The 18,714-nt window shown below is 54.5% G+C and overlaps 10 protein-coding genes across 10 annotated transcripts; 6 read left to right on the top strand and 4 right to left on the bottom strand.

Moving 5' to 3' along the window:
• Window positions 1-423: 423 nt before the first annotated feature.
• On the top strand, window positions 424-1,659 carry BAUCODRAFT_147249 (uncharacterized protein; the record flags this gene model as incomplete). The annotated part of the gene is made up of 1 exon (XM_007677454.1): window positions 424-1,659. The coding sequence occupies one exon, from the start codon at window positions 424-426 to the stop codon at window positions 1,657-1,659; it is 1,236 nt and encodes a 411-aa protein (XP_007675644.1).
• Window positions 1,660-1,861: 202 nt separating this feature from the next.
• BAUCODRAFT_437890 (uncharacterized protein) lies at window positions 1,862-3,460 on the bottom strand. The gene is made up of 2 exons (XM_007677453.1): window positions 2,256-3,460; window positions 1,862-2,192 (listed from the first exon to the last, which is right to left on the bottom strand). Exons 1-2 carry the CDS (start codon window positions 3,094-3,096, stop codon window positions 2,065-2,067), a joined length of 969 nt encoding a protein of 322 aa, XP_007675643.1. The 5' UTR covers window positions 3,097-3,460; the 3' UTR covers window positions 1,862-2,064.
• A 1,301-nt stretch (window positions 3,461-4,761) lies between these two features.
• Window positions 4,762-5,841, top strand: BAUCODRAFT_121593 (uncharacterized protein; the record flags this gene model as incomplete). The annotated part of the gene is made up of 1 exon (XM_007677452.1): window positions 4,762-5,841. One exon carries the CDS (start codon window positions 4,762-4,764, stop codon window positions 5,839-5,841), a length of 1,080 nt encoding a protein of 359 aa, XP_007675642.1.
• A 911-nt stretch (window positions 5,842-6,752) lies between these two features.
• Window positions 6,753-6,986, top strand: BAUCODRAFT_121592 (uncharacterized protein; the record flags this gene model as incomplete). The annotated part of the gene is made up of 1 exon (XM_007677451.1): window positions 6,753-6,986. One exon carries the CDS (start codon window positions 6,753-6,755, stop codon window positions 6,984-6,986), a length of 234 nt encoding a protein of 77 aa, XP_007675641.1.
• Window positions 6,987-7,079: 93 nt separating this feature from the next.
• BAUCODRAFT_32825 (carbohydrate-binding module family 48 protein) lies at window positions 7,080-9,313 on the bottom strand. The gene is made up of 2 exons (XM_007676995.1): window positions 7,599-9,313; window positions 7,080-7,543 (listed from the first exon to the last, which is right to left on the bottom strand). The coding sequence occupies exons 1-2, from the start codon at window positions 9,132-9,134 to the stop codon at window positions 7,499-7,501; spliced, it is 1,581 nt and encodes a 526-aa protein (XP_007675185.1). The 5' UTR covers window positions 9,135-9,313; the 3' UTR covers window positions 7,080-7,498.
• Window positions 9,314-9,503: 190 nt separating this feature from the next.
• On the top strand, window positions 9,504-10,121 carry BAUCODRAFT_121596 (uncharacterized protein; the record flags this gene model as incomplete). The annotated part of the gene is made up of 2 exons (XM_007677450.1): window positions 9,504-9,731; window positions 9,783-10,121. 2 exons carry the CDS (start codon window positions 9,504-9,506, stop codon window positions 10,119-10,121), a joined length of 567 nt encoding a protein of 188 aa, XP_007675640.1.
• Window positions 10,122-10,149: 28 nt separating this feature from the next.
• On the bottom strand, window positions 10,150-11,926 carry BAUCODRAFT_121589 (uncharacterized protein; the record flags this gene model as incomplete). Its single annotated transcript, XM_007677449.1, has 3 exons — window positions 10,150-10,352; window positions 10,405-11,780; window positions 11,853-11,926. 3 exons carry the CDS (start codon window positions 11,924-11,926, stop codon window positions 10,150-10,152), a joined length of 1,653 nt encoding a protein of 550 aa, XP_007675639.1.
• A 222-nt stretch (window positions 11,927-12,148) lies between these two features.
• Window positions 12,149-13,721, top strand: BAUCODRAFT_437377 (uncharacterized protein). Its single transcript, XM_007677448.1, has 5 exons — window positions 12,149-12,436; window positions 12,485-12,492; window positions 12,571-12,768; window positions 12,824-13,564; window position 13,721. Exons 1-4 carry the CDS (start codon window positions 12,370-12,372, stop codon window positions 13,433-13,435), a joined length of 885 nt encoding a protein of 294 aa, XP_007675638.1. The 5' UTR covers window positions 12,149-12,369; the 3' UTR covers window positions 13,436-13,564; window position 13,721.
• Window positions 13,722-14,679: 958 nt separating this feature from the next.
• BAUCODRAFT_437344 (uncharacterized protein) lies at window positions 14,680-15,584 on the bottom strand. Its single transcript, XM_007677447.1, has 2 exons — window positions 15,230-15,584; window positions 14,680-15,173 (listed from the first exon to the last, which is right to left on the bottom strand). The coding sequence occupies exons 1-2, from the start codon at window positions 15,335-15,337 to the stop codon at window positions 14,841-14,843; spliced, it is 441 nt and encodes a 146-aa protein (XP_007675637.1). The 5' UTR covers window positions 15,338-15,584; the 3' UTR covers window positions 14,680-14,840.
• A 134-nt stretch (window positions 15,585-15,718) lies between these two features.
• On the top strand, window positions 15,719-18,316 carry BAUCODRAFT_69147 (uncharacterized protein; the record flags this gene model as incomplete). Its single annotated transcript, XM_007677303.1, has 2 exons — window positions 15,719-17,737; window positions 17,804-18,316. The coding sequence occupies 2 exons, from the start codon at window positions 15,719-15,721 to the stop codon at window positions 18,314-18,316; spliced, it is 2,532 nt and encodes an 843-aa protein (XP_007675493.1).
• Between the last annotated feature and the right edge of the window lie 398 nt (window positions 18,317-18,714).

Genomic DNA, 18,714 nt, shown 5'->3' with positions numbered 1-18,714 from the left:
GTGTCTATGTTGTCCTGCCAATCAGAAATCTTGGGTGATGTTTATTTTATTGCTCGAAGGCGATGGCTGTTGCCGTTCCTTTCCACAAGTCTTGAACCCGAAAACGAATACGTCGGCGTAAGTGAGACCATGGACTGGTATGTTACTGACACTGAGGGCTCCCGAACAATCTCGAATCCCACGACGCATCGCGCAGCGAGCAATGAATCATCGCTTTGTCAATCGCATATGGAATGTATCACTGTAAGCTGGCAGACGATGCTGTAACGGACCAGAGAACATCTGAAGTGAGGAGTTGGGTACATTCCTCAATCTGTGTTCCACGTCATCGTCATTCCCACCCCAACGCGCTCCCTAAGTACCTACTTCTTTCGAAGCCATGGTTCGATTATTTGACTGGCGCAGCGAACCGACCACCACAGGATGACGCGCCTCTGCACCTACACCGCGGCGCTTGTGGCGGTATCTCTTCCTTCGACAGGTGCTCAGCTGCTGTCTCTGCGCCACAACTCTAGCAACATACCGGTTCCGAGCTCTTCCACAGGCAATGAATGCGGCTCGGAACCAGATCCATGCCCGAACTGTGACGGCGACTTCATCACTGACATCAATGACCAGACATATTCCGTCTCGTGCAATGCGGTGATCAATGCAACCGAACGCTATCTGGTGACAAGTAGCAGTCCAGTCAACAGCTCGAAGAGTTGCGTCGAAGCCTGTGACGAGGATAGCGACTGCTTGGGCGCTCAATGGACGCCAAATGGCGAATGCATAATCGCGAGTGGTGAGATTTGGAAGCTTATCAACCATCCTGGCACCAACGCATTTGTTAAGGTTGGCGCAAATGGAACAAACAACAATGAACCATCACCGCCTCAAGGTGAATGTTCGTACTCGAACATTGTCTGTCCTGTTTGCGATCGACAATATGTCACAGACAGCAAGAACAAAACGTATCAAGTCTTCTGCGACAGTCAACTTTTCTCGGAGGACAACTACAGCCTACAGCAATGGTTTTCGGCTCAAGGTTGCACGCTCGCATGCGACGATGTCGCTTGGTGTGAAGGTTCTACATACTTCGCGGACCGAGACTGCGAGCTCGCGAACGGCACGGATGTTTTCCCTCAGCAGCAGCCTGGGTACACTGCTTTCTTGCCCGTGCCGGCAACGACTAAGGCACCTCAAACGAGTCCGAGCCGCTACAATACACTCGCCGGGTATAGCAACTACTCGACACCGACAAGCGCATCAGCAACGCCAATGCCGACGCCGACTCCTGCCTGCAATCTCAAAGACCCAAGCTGCCCAGCCTGCGAAGGCGCCTCTGTGACCGATTGTTTCAATCGGACTTATGTGATCTCGTGCAGTTCGGTCCCAATCTGCGACAGTATTGTCAAGCGAGCGAACGGGACGATACAGTCTGAGTGCTTGGAGTACTGTGACTCGGACCCTGACTGTCTCGTGGCGATCTGGGACGGCGGACGTTGTGACCTGTGCAACAACGTGCTAGACGGGACGGCCATCCTGGACGAACGGATACCGTCAGATTACGCAGTGTTCTTCCCAGCGACCTATGAAGGCAGGACAATCGCGAACGAGGCCACATCCGCAACGTGGGAAAGCATAAGCACCGTGGCCAATGTCCTCTCGGCATTGTAGAGACAGGGCAACACGCTGGACAACGCACCACCAAATAGCGGTACTGTAACGCCAGCGGGATCTACCCAATCTTGAGAAAAACGGGAAGTGAGATCAGCGGCCACGATTGCAGCAGGGTCAGCATCGCTGCGGCCAACGATGTCACTGGTCGCAGAAACAGTCCTGCTTCTTTGGCAAGTAGAGTCTCTGACGAGCGTGCTGCGTAGGGCCGTTGCTGCATTAGGTTATTCTGCATAGGGCGGTTCTGCGTAGGGTGGGTAGATCTGCAACATGTGCATCGCAATGAGCTCCCAGCTCGTCGGGTGGAACGTAGGCACTCCACTCGCTTTCGAGACCTTAGGCGAGCTGATATCCAGTTGGGAGAACATGTCACCTCTCACAGACTACCTTCGCTATGCGCTCTTCTCATTGCGGCAACGTGAGACATCCATCCAGCTGGCGAGCCAATGCTGGCAGTGTGTGCGGTCGACATAGACGAAGTGTTTCCTTACGAGAAGCCGTGAGAACGTGGACAACAATGACGGTCCATGTCACTATGAACGTATCAGCTGCTCGGTCTCAGTGTCTGTGAGGTTAACGTATGCATGTTCGTTTACCGTCTCCCAGACAACACATGAAGCAGATCCACCCATGCTCTTGGCCGTTATATGCGTACAGCGCAACTAAGTTTATGATTGTGGCCGCCATTGTGACGGCGGTGCCCACACATGTCTTGCCGATGAGGACCCGCAGATGATCTGATTGCGGAGCGCTTATGTTCAGTGTAGTAAATGGCTGTGCGAAAGGATTGCGGGTGTGAAATAGGGTAGGATAGACCTCGCTCTCGTGGGACCTATGGCTCATCAAGCCGCTTGACTTCTGTGCAGTAAGATCTGGACGCAGTGGTGAATGCGAGGACGTTGTACCAAGCGGCACTTGATCTTGCCTCGCCAGCATGCGTGACCTGAGCAGTGGGCATAACAGCATCACAAATACGCCGGTAAGCGCTATGCTCATGAGTATGTCGTAGACCATTAACACCATGACCGCAGTCTTGGGCAGGCCGATCCGGCATTGCGCGTCGTCAGGATCAATGAATCCGTTCGGAGCCATGAACGCCAGGATGATGATCGTGCCGAGACCGGCGACCAGTGCAAACATGAAAGAGAGCCAGACCCAGTCTTTGCGGCGTTTCTGTTTCCCTCTGGCGAGGTGGGCGCGTTCGATCAGGAAAAGCAGAATGTTGATCTTGGTGCCACAGTAGAAAACAAGACAGACGTACATCGCGGCGCGACAATGAGGGTGGCTTGACAGGTCAATACCGATGACGGTCAAGGCGGCTGCTATATCGAAGGCAATGCCGAAGAAGTAGAGAAAGTAGGGTATCGACTGGATTAAGGTGATGGTGGTCCAGTACTTCTTGTCGGCGAGGGAGCGTGCGCGAGAGCCTAGACGCATTGCACAGTAAGTACCATGTACCTTGCGGCCGGGTTTTTGTATCGGTCACCAACCGAACAGCGCAGCCAGGACGAGCATGCAGGCGAGGGCGAATGCGGCGTACGTGACTCGGGCTGGAGCGCCATTATCGTCCGCCGGCACGGAGGCAGCTTGTCGACGTCTGAGATAAATCTCGACTTCGGTATGCTGAGAGTGAGGTGGCGCCAAGGCAAGGCCGGGAAGGCAAGACAGGAGCTGCAGGATTGCCCCCGAGAAGGAAGGCATAGACATTAGGACTGCTCTAGATGGTGATGAGATCTAATCGATCGAGCAAGATAGGATGCCCGTCTCCGCGGATAGGGTTGATGCTGGCAAAGACGGGAAACATGGCAACTGGATCTCCCAGCGATCAGCATAGTAGTCGCTATTGACATGGCTTCCTCCCAACCTTGCGGCAGGCATGAATGGCGTGTACACCACTACGAAGTGATACAAAGGCGAGCATTGATCTCAGTACGGAATGTCTTGCGCAGGCGGTAGTGACAGACTGCCAGTGTCAGGCGCTATGAGAGCACGTGCATGTGCTTTCTCTATGTGGTCTTGTAGGAAGGAGACTATGGCAGGTAGTTCGGAAGGAGAAGCTACAACATCTCTTCAGCGCGGCCCAGTTAACTGAAGAAGATGGGACAGACGGACTGTCGTTGCAGAGTAGGCTTGGGAGAGGCTATGGCGGTGAACAAGCCCGATCCTCATGGAAGGTAAACATACTTTCGGCATCATGACTTCCGCCGTACCCTTGAGCAGCGGGTTAGAGGCTAGGAATAGCTGGCTTGGGAAGGTGAAAGGTGCACCTTTGACAAATGCCAAACGAGCAGCGAGAGTCATTGTCGAATATCATCGTCGCCCGAGATGCCGAGGTGCAGACCCTGGCCTGCTCAGTCCGGAAGGCTAGCCCACGAGATCCTGCGCCTCGAGGAACTGGACAGCAAAGTGTCCCTATAGCCAGGTTGCTGAAGCGTGAGGGAGAATGTTCCGACTGCTGCAGCGTAATACCGTAGCTTGGTGAGTGTGGACTGCTGGATGTGTTAGAAGTCGCTGACTGTTAAAGATATGGCTCATCCAAGCGCCAGCGCCAAACTTAGATTCCCTGCCAACTGCGGCTGATAAGAAGTATACGTCGACGTGGAACCCATGAACCGCGATATAATGACAGAACGACTGGGGCAGATCTTGTCTTGCAGCACATCACGCCTCATGCCCGTCTATCCATATCTCATGCACTCTTCTACGGTGGATAGGGCCCTCGTACTGTATCCAGGACGTGGCAGGGTCAGTCTGAGCCTGCTCCCAACTCTTGTGGGCCGAGCGACACAGGCCATCTCGTACGGCCAGGATAGTAAATGCCAGTATGGCCGGCTTGCTTGCGCGGGATGTCCAGCAGCCTATGCTGATGTGGAGGAGAAGGCCGGACTAAGGCACCGCTTGCATTTCATCAAGACTCCGGAAGAGGCAAGTCGTGCGCATGTTGTGTCGCTCCAAAATCCCTAGGAGAATCGGGAGCATATGGTCAATCACTTGGTCAACCACCTTCTGGTTTTATACTACCCTTTCCCCGAAGCAAGTGTGTATCTGAGGTTATAGGAGCCAACGAGAGTCGCATGATGGACCTTATGGCGGTCATGCACCATGATCGCAGCGTCTGACTCTCTTTCTCTTATTCTCGTAGGCACGATCGAAACAGACCCGAGGCTTGTCAGTGAAGGGCGGTCTCGCCACGGTCGCGCGATTCAACTTCTCCGAACTGAGCTTGAGCACACCTCCCCGTCATGCGATGATGCTGTCCTCGGCACTGTAGACATGCTTGCCATGTGTCAGCTTTGGGCGCCTATATCGTCGAACGACTGGAGGACTCACGTTCGCGGACTTTGCACCTTACTCAGCCTTCTGGGTCCTCGCAGTTGCAATACACCTTTTCAAGCGTCCTTGCTGCACTATTTTCGCCAAGTTGATGTTTGCGAGGTCTATACAGAGTCGAAGGCGCTCCATCTTCGGCGAAGGTGCTTGGATCGCTGCAGCAGAGACGCTGGTTCAGGGTGGTCTTGCCGATCTCGCCAACCTTGCGATGCCTATTCCTGCGGCATTAGAGGCTGCGGAGTCTGTTGCTGCGTCAAGCAAAACTTCGCAAGAAGCAACCGCTGCCATGAATCGACTCATGGCTCTCGACGGGGAGTTAAGCAGCTGGCTTTTCTCATGCTACGTGCAGAAACCATAGAGAGTCCGACTTCGCTCTGGAACGTGTCGCCATTCAGTCGTTACCAGGGTACATACGATTCAGTTAAGGACGTCTTTACACCTGTCTTCGACTGGCCTGCCAAGGCTGCAGGTATTGCGCACCCCTATTACTGGTCCTGTTTGCTCCTTGTACGCTACGCTCTAGTCAATGTTGGCCGTCACGAGAAGCTGCAAACTTTCGACGCTCCGTGGTTCGTACAGCGAGCTTACGAAGCTGCGGACTCTAGATATCAGGTCTTGCCTTACTTTCTGCAGGTCTTCAGCGATAGCGTGGGAGGCGTATTCTTCATTGGCGGTCCTTTGAGGATAGCTACTGACTTTCAAATGGAGCAAGGCTGCCAACGTGAGATAAGGAAGCTAGAGTGGTGTGGGGTGGGGGATGATGAGGTGGAGAGCGGTCGTCTCAAGTTCACGGTTTCGCATCGCCTGCCGCTGTTCTTCCGCGCGTTCGCTGGGATGATGGCGGTGCAATAAGTTGCACTGCCTTTACCGCTTTTAGTCCTTCCAGACTGATTCCTGTAATGTCTAGATACGAGCTTGGCCCTGACACCATCGTGTATCCAACACTCTCGCTCGGATAACTACCATGCGGAGATATAACTGACGATCCTAAGCAAGCGAGTCTCAATAATTACTGTCATTGTCTGGGCAGTGCGCAACCCTCGCCTCTGGGAAACACAGTAGATGATTCCGCACTATCATATGTTGGTCAATGCTACCCTCCGGCAAAGACTCAAGACCGTCCGTAAGAGTCAAGCAATCAAGATTCGTAGAACAGCTTACTCTGCCTCTCAAGAAACAAGATCCGAGCTCTGTCACCCTCGAATCTCAAGCGCTTATTGCTAAGCGCAGTTCCGTGTCTTGTTAGTCCGGGTTTGAGTATTCCGCGACCCCTTACGTCTCCATTGACAGAAGCTTTCGAATTTGGATCAGCTCCTGTGTGCTCATACCATACATGCAAACCCAATGAACTCCGTAAGGCTTGCGTGATCATAACCTCGACATTACGCCAGGCTCGATCATAGTACTGGTCGTTTATTAGACTAATGACGGTCTCACATTGTGCCAAGGCTATCGGCAGTGCAGCGATACCTGGCATCGGGAAGTCCTGATCGATGCAGGCAAACTCGATCCAGATGCCAAGTTTGTCCGAGAATTTGTATATTTGGTTGGTAAGTGTTGAACTCTCAGCAGACCGAGTTGTGGGCTTTGAGCGTTGCGTTGCTAACGGCTTATAGGACTACGCGTGTATCGATCAAGACGACATAGAAGAGGGAAGAAGGGAAAGAGGCATCAAGTCCTTACCCATATACGTCACGCAGTGCAATGCCATGATAAGCTTATAGGATAACGACTATCCGCATCCGGCTTGGTGTGCCGTTGAAATGCAAATCATGCAGACACTGAGGAAAAGTTATGGCATGCCTTGGTTGTCGGCAGCGAAAACTCAAGTGCACCGTCTTAATCTGCCGCACGAGGATAAGATTAACGGCGCTCTTGAGGAAGGCGAACCAATGGAGCTTGCGCCTTCCAGCATAGCGTTGTCTCACCAGAGCGACCGTGAGCACATTCGTTTCCTCGAAAGGCAAAGCATGCTGCTAGCGAAAACAGAAACGTAGGCTATGATAATGGCAACGAGGTGACACATGACATACGGAGATGACATTGTATAACTTGACAATAAGTTGCCAACTAGCATATAGCGCCAAGGCTTCCGCTGATGGCTACAGCCAATGTTTGAGGACACTACTTCGCCGTGGTGGACGTACATTGCCTCATCGAAACACGAGTCGGGTCCGCAACAACCATCTGGCACCCGGCTTGACCAACTGCTAAGCGTGCAGTCGCAGCCGCGCTTGTCAATGCTATCGATGGCATATTGAGTAGCTGGACACTGAATATCCAGTCCTCCCGCAGCAACGCGCCGCCGCACTACGATCTCGGTATGGAGACATTCGACTACGGGCGCGTGTCTCAATGCGCGGCTGTCTAGCGGCCACAGTTCGATACGAACGCTTGCACTCTGCTATCTGTTGGTAACATGCACCATATTTGCTAGGTCTAGGGTTCGCTAAAACGCACAATCCACCGCGGTCTATGTAGGCGAACAATATACAGCGGTTTCGGGCCTTTAGCCATCATCCGACGTCGGTTTGTACATGATTGTTGTGAGGAACTATTCGAACGTCAGAAAGAAGACAGCGAATGACTGGCAAGAGATGATCACGTACCTTCCGTTTGTACCGCGTCGTCCCGCTTGTCGCCAACACACCGTTCTTGATACTGCTAGTAGCAAGGTGGTTCAGCACGGTGTGGTTGGGAATGACGAGAACGCTCGCATCGTCTTTGTGCGGCATTGCGCTGTTGAGGATGCTTTTGCCCAAGAACATGGGAAGGCTTGGCGGCTGAGGTAGGCAACCTTCTACTCTCTTCGCCCGCTGTACCCGTTCGTCTTCTGGATTCGGTGCGTCAAGGTCTAGAAGGAACGCCGGGATCTCAGACGTATATCGGGGTCGCGGTAGTCGTTGCTTCGGCGCTGCAGGTGGCTCAGGGTCATCTGCTTGAGGCGCTGTCGTTGGCGTTGGCAAGGGTTGGGACGACTGTACAGACCCTGTAGGCTGCGGCGCGCCGGGGCTGATGGTTTCCTGCAGCGTTGACGATCTGACTGTGGCTGTCTCGGTTGCGTGCGGTGCGGTCCGAATATCGAGCGGCTGCGAGACAGCTTCGTTGGTTGGTGCATCTGCTTGCCCGGCAGTGACAGCGGCCCCTGGAATCGGTACCGGCTCGGCTGGCGTGGGTGGTTGCTCTGCCACGGGAGGTAAAGGTGCCACAACTTCGATGTAGTTCACAAGAATGTTCGTGTAGTCGACCGTTGTAGGCAGGTTATCAGAGGTAACCATATCGCCTCCAATCAGGAACTTGATGTGGTGGGTTCCTGGATGCAGTGGCAAGATCGCGGAGAAACCACCTCGCTCTGGGTCCGGATGCAGCCTATACTTGCGTTCCCAATTAACGAACGTGCCAGTGACATACACCTTATCTGCCTGGCCATGCCATTGTATCAGTGTAGGAACGACAGGTCCCACCGACTGCGGATCTGCCGCGAACACTTCAGGCCCGTCGCCAAAGTCCTCGTCGTCGGCGGTGGTCGAGCTGAGCACGCTCCCTCTACGAGGCAATACTCCGTCAACCTCACTGTGATCGAGAGGTGAGCTAATATCCTGCGGTGTGATAATAGGTGAGCCTGGCGAGTAGACTTCTTCCGAAATGGGAAGAGGCAATCGCGGTGGCCGCGAGTATGTTGCTGGCGCATACAGAGCATTGTCCTCCGATCCTGGCGCTTCCAAAAGGTCCCTGTCACCCACGACTTCTCCGCCTGCCACCCCATCCACCGACGTTGCTCCAGACAGTGGCGCACTCTTCTCGCGATCAAGGACGGGCAACGGCTGGGGCTGCGGCTTTGACGAGGAATTACCCATCCTAGGCGATTGCTCCGCCTGAGACTTCTGACTCGACGTCGACTCTTCCGCACGTAGTTTGGGTGCGGCCGTGAGACTGCGCCCTCGTGCATGTGAGGCTACCTTGGCGTGTACGGGCGTGGGTGTCGTCGAGGGTGCAGAAGGTGCGGCGGTGCCCGTAGCGGTAGGAAACGGTGGTGCAACCTTCCTCGTGCCTTGTGAAACTCTCGGGCTTGCATTACGCGCGTCCCGATTGGAGGCATGTTGGCGGTCATCGGCTTGGTCGCTCGTGCTCTGGTTCTGCCCCATCTCACAGCTGCAGACGCTATGAGTTGTGTCGGTATCGCATGGTTTTGCTACGGCTACACCACTCTATTTCCCAACCATCTCTACTGTTCGCAGTTGGCACGGTTGGTGGTACTAGATGTTCATACGTTCCAAAGGCATTGTGTAACCAGAACGTGGAAAGCCTCCCGAGTCAATCTTTCAAGCAAGTGGCTTAGCGATAGCGGGGAAGACGGATGCGGTGGTGGAGGACATGACAGGGGTGTGGCGGTGCTTGGCAAGGCCCTTCGGAGGTTCTTTGCGGCCGGGCTATTCGTTTGATATCATTGCAAGTGTTCCTAACAACCGACCTGCCTCGCGACAACATGAGTCCACATCGGCGGTACGGCTGAGATGGCAGACAAGTGGCATATCGCCTCTGTCGCAACGGCGGCATTATACGTGCTGAGGCCTCTAGCCGTCCTGATCTGGTACATCGTCCGCTATATCATCTTCGTCGTCGTGATATTGTTGCAGTTCCTGTACCAACCTCTCCGGTTCCTGCTGCAACCCTTCATTTACTTCGGCCGCTTGATCCTGCTTTGCCTTCTGGTACCGTTCCAGCTATTAGCGAAGCTTGAGGTACGCATCTTGACTCCGGTGTGAATGGGACTTGCTAATGACAACCTCTAGACAATCTACATCTACCTGGGTGTGGCTGCCATTGTTGGAGCTCTTGTTGGCCTCGCACTGAGCTACACCTACGGCTCAATTTCTACTGCTCTGCACTTGGACGCCAAATCCGGGCCTGCGCGTCTACGAACAGCAAGGCAGTACCGCGAGGCGAACCGTAAGCGACGAGAGAAGGCGGAGGTACCATTGATTCCCCCGGCACCATCGTCGCCAGTGACAATGTCCTCAGGTCAACCTTCTCCGGCGCATCTCAGCCTCTCGGATAGCGCCCGCAAGACAAGGCGTGGCAAAGGCTTACTCAACCAGACCATCATAGAGGAGCTCGACTCGGAGTACTGAAAGCTCTGTACCGACATTAAGTGGGTGTTCAGTGTTCGAGGCATCTTTGCTTGATGCACACCCGAGTTTCATCACTAGTCGCATAGACTCCTGTCGCTTTCTTGTGCCGTGGAATGTTCCATGCGCCACCGCCAGCAGGATCCATATCCCACATGGCGACAATCGCTGCAGTGAACATCATGCATTCCTTGAAAGCGAACGAACGCCCTTTGCACATGCTGGATCCTCCGCCTGGGAATTGTCAGCTCTGACCTTGATAACAGGGACCACTTATGATTCGTACCGTATGGACGAACAGATCCCATCTCAGCGACACCACGCTTACTCCCGTCCTCGTACTGAACGTGCCTATCGGCTCTCCATGTCATAGGCTCGTCGAAGTAGGCCGGATCAGTGTTATGCAAGTTATGCGCCGCGTGTGCAAACTCTCCTTTCCTGAGCAGCCACGATTGAGCATCCTTTTCCCGTGACTGCAGGACGAAGTCTTCTTGAACGACTTTCAAGCTCCAGGAGGCCGTATCGAGGCGCAAACACTCCAGGTAACAGCTTTTCAAGAGCGGGCAATTACTGCACAAGCCATCTACGTCTAGCAAGTCAAGTTGCGGTGCGTCCCCAATCGGTAGCTCGGAGGTTCGCTGTACCGCCTTGCAGTACGGCTCGATCTCTTCTCTAACTTGTGCAAGTAGCAGCTTGTCGGCATAGATGCGCGTCAGCATCCAGAAGATAAGTACGTCTGAATTAGCGTTCGCAGCCCACAAAAGCGCATGCTCGAAGGCCGCTCGAGCGCGAATGCTCAACCGGTGAGAACGATACACGTCCATACGAGCCTTGACAAGCGGACCAACGTCATCGAGACCGGACCACTTAGGCTCAACCTTCTTGCTTTCGGCCACTCGCTCCATCATTGTGTGGAATACCTCCAGTTTTTCCAGATTGCGCTTCCGAGCAATATACGACCGAGTGATTGACGGTATAGGTAACCAACGCGGTAAGCCTACAACTAGGTACAGGAAGCCTCGATCAAAAGCCCAAAGGTCGTCCATGAAATCGGGATAGTTGCTGAGAAAGTCCGAGCCGATCAGCGCTGGATTCGCGACGTGAGCAACGAAGTTTCTGATCAGAGGCAGCAGGCTTGCCTCCACTACCGGCTGACCCTTGGCATTGGCGGTCACGTCGACATTGCAGGATTTCTCCCATTCCATCTGGTCGACAGGGCTGCTGTTTCCGGTGACAAGGTCTTTCAGACTGGCCTTCAGCCGTATCGCCGTCTGCGCAACCATACTACCAAGGCTCGGTTCCGTGAGTAGGTGGTTATAACAGGCAATCAAGTCGGGACATATTGCTTCGTACTTGTGAAGCTCATTACTCGGGTAGCCGAAGACTCTGACCATGAGCTGCTTCGAAGTCTCTTCCGAGCCAGCAATATTGGGTTTCTGGTGAAGCAGCGCTGTGGCAAGACCTGGCGTGTACATGACATTGTGGGTCGCGCCACCGAAATTGAGAGCGAATATGCCTCCGGAGTATTTGCTCCGAAGACCCTTAAGGAAGCCGTCAGCGTCGAAGGCCATGTTGGGCAAATGGCCAACAATGGGTAGCCAATACGGCACGGTTGGCACAGCCTGAGCATTCCCTGGCCTCGCAACCGTTGCCTTGCGGATGCTATTGGTTCGAGTGAGGACGATAAGCACAAGTAGCCCGATGGCGACAAGGATGACGGAATGCCCAAAGTACTGAACCAGTCCGCTCAGTGCGAAGTGGTTCCTGAGGTCTTGCATGCCGTCGCCGGCGGTCTTCGGCGGTGACATGCTGTTGACCTTTGCTCAAACCAACGGTCATTCGTACGCTTTACTGACAGCGCAAGAGATTCCAAGTAGATAAAACATGACTTGCGAGCTGAGGTGCGAGGCGTTCAGCCAACGGCGCACAGACCAGGTCGCTTCAACATTGCCATCTCTCTTCCTTATTAGAACCACCTTAGCGCGCACTCGTCTTCTACAGTCATGACTTGGCAGGTCTTGGTGAAGTGCTGACGGTGTGAGATGAGGTAGCTCTGCGAAGCATCAAACGAGCTCTAATGCTATGGGCGGGGTCAGCCTCGGATTACGAACCGACTTGCAGGAGTCCTGTAAAAGATTCGATAAACAGCCCGTGTCGTCATCAAGTTGTCCTTCCAGAAGCGCGCTCATGGCAGTGACCGAGTGAGTTATGAACTGGAGAGGCTGTTGACAGAACAATTGCACTCGGCGCAATGACAGCTCTCAACATTAGGGACGAAGACTTGGCATATTTGAGAGGGTCTGTCGTTGTGCTGACCGGTAACAGCTATCTGTGCTAGTCAGAGTGAACTGTGCTAACGAGTATAGGCGGGTCGGTAAGTGATCAAGACCTCAAGGCTATCATCTGCTGCCTTCGGGAACTCCAAGCAGCTGGCTAATTCAGCGTTCATCAGTCAGGGATAGGTCTCGCTACGATAGAGCTGTTGATCGCTTTGGGCGCTTCAGTCGTATCTGGCGACCTGAGCCCAAGCCCTGTGCAGCATCCTCGCCTTTCGTTCCACAAGACGGATGTGACGGCATGGCATGATCTGCAAGCGCTGTTTGCTCATGCGAAGCAGCTGCATGGTCGCATACACCACGTCTTTGCCAATGTTCGTACCGGGTCCACCCGATGCACGATCTGTAGACTGACATGCTGATGACGAGGCTGGGATTTCCGGCCGCATGAACTACCTCGAAGACCGCTTCGACGGGAGTGGGAGCCTGTTGGAACCTGAGCATTTGACACTCGACATCAACCTACGCGCCATGATAAATACTTGCTACCTCGGTCTGCACTATCTGCGCCATCAACAGCCTGCAGGCGGAAGCATCGTTGTTACAGCGTCTGGGTCGAGCTTCCAGCGTTTCCGAGTAGTCGATTATGCTACGGCAAAACACGGCGTGCTAGGCTTCATTCGTGGACTTGTACCGAATCTTGAGAAAGCAGGCCTGCCTATTCGCATCAACGGTATCGCCCCGAGCTGGACGCGAACAGGACTTGTGCCGGCCGGCTTGCTGGAAGCTATTGGCGCTCAGTCGCAGTCTGCCGAGGTCGTCGCACGTTCTGTGGCCCTGCTTATGGCGGATGCGAGACGCCAGGGCCAGCTGATATGGTCCGATCGTGGGAACTATTTGGAGATAGAGCAGCCAATGTTGTCATTCGTTGTTGACATTCTCGGAGGCCATGAAGAGACCGCTGACGGTATTATGGACAAGATTGAGGCAGTCATACCTAATTTGGGCAGTAGAAAGACCGAGGGCGGCGTGCACCAGTAGCCGTGCTGGAGTTGGAAATGCTTGCTCGCCGGAGCTCATTCGCAACTCCGATCTACGGAAGTTGGGACGTTTGCTCCTTCTGCGACCTGCAGGCTCCTGAACGTTAACAGGTAACGGAACGTTTGAAAGGTAGGCCATCGCATACTCAACTTCTGCAGACGTAGCACTATTACTCCACCAGTATGCGCAAGACGCTGCTACTACTATCCATCTCCCACCTCACCATTTGCCTCTACATTTCTCCCTCCATATGGCCGCTACTGACGCTCCTATGCGTCATGGTAGCCGAACATGCCATCCTGAACACCGAGCTGTCAGTACCAAGCCCAACGTTGATCCCCAAGATCATTCACCAAACATGCAAGAACTCCAGCATTTCACCATTGTGGGCCGCGGCACAAGCGAGCTGTCTGGCCCTACATCGGCAAGAAGATGGCTGGCAGTAAACGTTCTGGACGGACACTGCAGCGAAGAGCTCGTCGAACGTGAGTATACGTGCTTCTTGGAGATGTTCGTTGGCTATCGCTACCCTTTTCAGCGAGCGGACGCGATGCGATGCTTCCTCCTGGCGCACTACGGCGGCGTCTATGTTGAACTGGATGACGGATGCCCTCGCCGCTCGATCTTCTGCTAAGTGTTCCGGCCGTTTGGCGAAAGACCACGACGACGGGCATTAGCAACCACGTAGGGGAGCTGTGCTGGGGCATCAGTTTTCGATTGGGTGGTAGTAGAGCTGGCACGGTACGATTGCGATGGGTGTTGCCGTACGTCACGGTGATGGGGAGTGCGGGACCGCTGTTGTGACCTGTGCTGTGGACGCAGTACGCTGTCGTGGTAGTGAATGTGTCAGAGGGGCTGCGGATCTTGTTTCCGGACGACTATATTGGTCATTTGTGAAGCTTCTTCACGCACCTTCAAGGCAGTACCCGGCAATCATATATGCTGACTGGTTTGTCATAGCCTCTACGCGGTGAGGGCGACGGTGAACATGGTTGCTACAAGTGAGGATGCGAAGGGAGACATGAGCTGGCGGATGTGGATTCGAGACAAGGCAATCAACATGGCATAGGCTTGAGTGAGACATACGAGTGTCGACTCTTCCGTTATCATCATGACTCGCATCGAGCAGCGGAATGCACCTCGCAGATTAGACTAAGGCCTGTTCCAACTACGTGCTTGGAGACCGCTACTCTCACGCACTGAATCAGCTAGCGCTTCACCGTAATGTTTGTGGTAGGAAGAGCAGTTGCACATCCCTGAGTCGATACACCCGCATAGGCGCACCCAGCTCTACGGTGTCAGACTGAAGTGAACTCCAGCGATCCGGCTCCTCGAGCGTATCCCGTCAACGCGGAGCTTGAACGGATCAGATCGTCGTGCTTGCATGACAGCGCTGTAGTGTGACCTAATGGGACCGTGTCCGCCTCTGTCCACCACGCCCAGTGCAACATTCTGAGCTTGTGGCAATATTCTGCGCGGGGGCAGCTACCGACCTGATTGTAGAGGGGCAAATACCGGATTGATGGCGCAGGCTCGAAAAGAGTTCTGGAGAGAGTGAGAGGGAGAGGCTGCGATTGATTGAACCTAATCGTCCTTCTCGACACTCGCCTTCGAGCGGCAAGCGATCCGATTGCTCGGCCCCATCTCCACTGGCGCCCATTGTTCGGAGCAGGCGCTGTGACCCTTTCGCGGCGCCTGGCCCTGCCCGCCGCGTTTCATCTCGAGTTTCCAATCTCGCCTGTCCCACTACCAAGTCAGTTTGGCGGACAAGATCCATTCTTGCTTTGGACGAACCTTCACAGTGACTACTGCGCGCATACATATCACGACTGATTCGGGCGAATGCGCAGCTGACGGCATTGTCGCGCATATCGGCGGAAGGGTCAAGGGTCCAATTAACATTGATTATTGCCCAAACCGTAGCGGAGAGAAGCTCGCGCGAACAAAGACAACCATATCCGACGTCACACGCGGATACACACTTTCAAAAGTTTGCACCCGACGCCTACGACCATTCGACACGTACAGTGTTTCACAGCCACTTGGAAGCTTGAAGGTTGCGCCAAGAGGGCGTCGAAGGAGCAACGAGGTCGAGTCTCTGGCGCTGAGCGCAGAACGCTGCCTCGATGGCAGGCAGTCAATCGAACCCGTAAGTACCATGCCTTGTGGTCATCATCGAGTATATCAATGCGACCGACAAGTGCGCCCGGAATGGGAAGGCACGCAACTGGTGAGGTGCCGGTAGCTGACCCGTGCACCAGCATCTACAAGCCGGAGCAATTCATGAATCCTGGCCCGGCACCCCGACCGCCAACAGATCGACCGAACAAGCTAGGGCTCACACATCAACCCTATCAGACACCAGGCAACCCGAATTTGGTCTATCTGAACAACAACCTCAACTCGCCGTCGACAACTACTTTCTCGCGCGACAATAGTAATGGCGACCTGACCGTGGTCAAGGATGGCTGGGCCAAGGTCAAAGAGGAAGGCGGCGGGTTCATGAAAGCTTTCTGGAGCGAACGTTTTCTGGTACTCCGGGAGAAGCAGTTGGAATTTCTAAAGTCTAACACGAGCAGCAAGACCGCAACGGTGATCATGCTGCGAGATGTCACGAACATTACGCGCTCCGACAACTACCCTTACAGCCTGGAGCTCACGAAGGAGGGCAACAAGCAGTGGATACTGAAGTTTGACACGGATAATGAGATCTACGGCTGGATGGACAGCATCTATGACCGCTGTCCAAGCATGGGCGGCGTCTCACATCCGACTGGCTTCTCGCATCGGGTGCATGTCGGCTTCGACCCTGTGACAGGTGGCTTCGTGGGCTTACCGGTGGAGTGGGAGCGGTTGTTGAAGGGCTCAGCGCTTACCAAGGACGACATGGCTAAGAACCCACAGGCGGTCATGGAGGTGCTGCAATTCTACACCGACAAGCTGGCAGTACGAGCAGAGGATCCAAAGATGTATTCTTCACTTACTCCGACGCCGCCGATTGAGGGCAACCGTGAGAAACAGCTTGGATACTCAGCGGGGAACAGTGTGGCGCCACCAAGGCCGCAGCCACCCGCTGTGCATCGCATGGAAAGCTATCAAAGTGCTAGAAACGCGAATGGTGCGCCGACGGGTGGATACCCAAGGGATCAGTCGGCGGAGCGATACGGGCTCAAGCGGGCAGAAACTGCGCCGTTACAGCAGACACAGCTCGGCGAGGAAGAGCGGCGGAGGAAGCAAGATGAGCAGCGACGCCGTGCGGACTCGGAGCGAAGACGAACCGAGGAGGAACAAGAGCGGCGAAGGAGGCAGGAGCAAGAGGATCAAGAGTACAACGAGTCTTTACCAAAGACGAGAACGCCTCTTGCCAAGCAGGAGGTTGCAGGGTACAGCGGAGATGCGAGAGAAGCCAGCCCGAGCCCACAGGACACCAGATACAACCCGCAACGAGCGGCACCGCCTACGCCTGACGGGAGTAAGTCCGGCCAGCAAGGCAGCCCTGTGCCCATCCGGAATCTCCAAGCCTCACGACCCGCACCCTCGCCTCCAACGCAAAACGGCGCCAAGTCTTCGCCGCTCAAGCAACCCTCCGCCAACGGCACCGTACCTCACTCGAACAAGCCTCCCCCAGCACCCCAGATCAACGGCCAACCGCACCCGCAAGACCGACAGCAACCGCCACTTACCCGCAAACCCTCCGGTACTCAACACACGAAAGCGCCCACGGGACAGGTGAAACCGCTCAACGTGCAGACCAAACAACCGTCCGGTGCACCCACAACCAATGCCAAGGATGCCGCGATCAAGCAAGCCGAGGCGGCGCTCACGAAGAAAGACCCGAACGAGAAGCCTTCGAAGGAGGCCCGCATGTCCAGCATGACTGATGCTCAAGTGATGGACAAGCTGCGGTCTGTCGTCTCTCTGTCCAACCCATTGGAATCTTACAACAAGCAGAAGAAGATCGGCCAGGGCGCCAGCGGGTCTGTCTACGTGGCGCGGATTCGTGAAAGCGCGCCCTCGCAAGTAGCGAGAGACTTAATCAGAGCGAACGGCTTGCGGTACCAGGTCGCCATCAAGCAGATGGATCTTCGAAGTCAGCCAAGGAAGGAGCTGATTGTGAACGAGATTATCGTGATGAAGGAGAGTAAGCACGAGAACATTGTGAACTTTCTTGACGCGTTCTTGCAGGAGGACACGTTCGAGTTGTGGGTGGTGATGGAGTTCATGGAGGGTGGCGCGTTGACGGATGTGATTGATAACAACCCGAGCATTGCGGAGGACCAGATCGCCACCATATGCGGAGAGGTAAGTCAATACGCACTTGATCATTTCCCTCCGACTCTCTTTTGCTGACCCAACACTTTATCTTAGACCTGCAAAGGCCTCATCCACCTCCACTCACAAAACATCATCCACCGGGACATCAAATCCGACAACGTCCTCCTCTCCTCCCGCGGCGCCGTCAAAATCACCGACTTCGGCTTCTGCGCCAAACTCACCGAACAACGCAGCAAACGCGCCACCATGGTCGGCACGCCGTACTGGATGGCGCCGGAAGTCGTCAAACAAAAGGAATACGGCAGTAAAGTCGATATTTGGTCTCTGGGTATTATGGCGATTGAGATGATCGAGTCCGAACCGCCGTATCTGAACGAAGAGCCGCTCAAGGCGCTGTATCTGATTGCTACCAACGGGACGCCGAGGTTGAAGAAGCCGGAGCGGTTGAGTAAGGAGTTGAAGGCGTTCTTGAGTGTGTGTCTGTGTGTGGATGTGAAGAGCCGTGCTACGGCGGAGGAGTTGGGAAGGCATGAGTTTTTGAGGGGCGGGTGTTCGTTGGCGAGTTTGAGTGAGTTGTTGAGGTTTAGGAAGAGTGGGGGCCATTGAGTGGAGAGGTGAATGTAGGATGGTCACTACTTGCAGCGTGGCTCGCTGATCGAGGTTGCTCGTGAACTCATGATGGTGGTGCCGGCTTGCGGAAGGTGGACATGATAGAGCTCTATCCTTGCGCGGATGGGTTGATGGGCGTTTCCGGCCTGTTTCCGCTTACGATTACGCCGAAGATGGAGCACGAAAGCATGGCCAGTATGACTCAGGCTGTCGTTTGCACTGTCGGCTACCATGGGTGCAATGGCGTTCCGGGAGCTCACGAAGTAGAGGTACCGTACGACACAAGGGCGCGAGTCCGCATTGACGAATACCTTCTGGAAAGGAGTGGCCTCAACTACTACAGCAGAGATTCAGGCATGATCCCAGCTAGCGAATGGGAAGGAAAGATATCCGTC

This window comes from Baudoinia panamericana (genome assembly GCF_000338955.1).
Source record: "Baudoinia panamericana UAMH 10762 unplaced genomic scaffold BAUCOscaffold_5, whole genome shotgun sequence".
In the NCBI taxonomy this organism is placed as follows: Eukaryota; Fungi; Ascomycota; class Dothideomycetes; order Mycosphaerellales; family Teratosphaeriaceae; genus Baudoinia; species Baudoinia panamericana.
The sequence above is the reverse complement of the archived record's forward strand: the minus strand, read 5'-3'. Positions and strand labels throughout refer to the sequence as shown.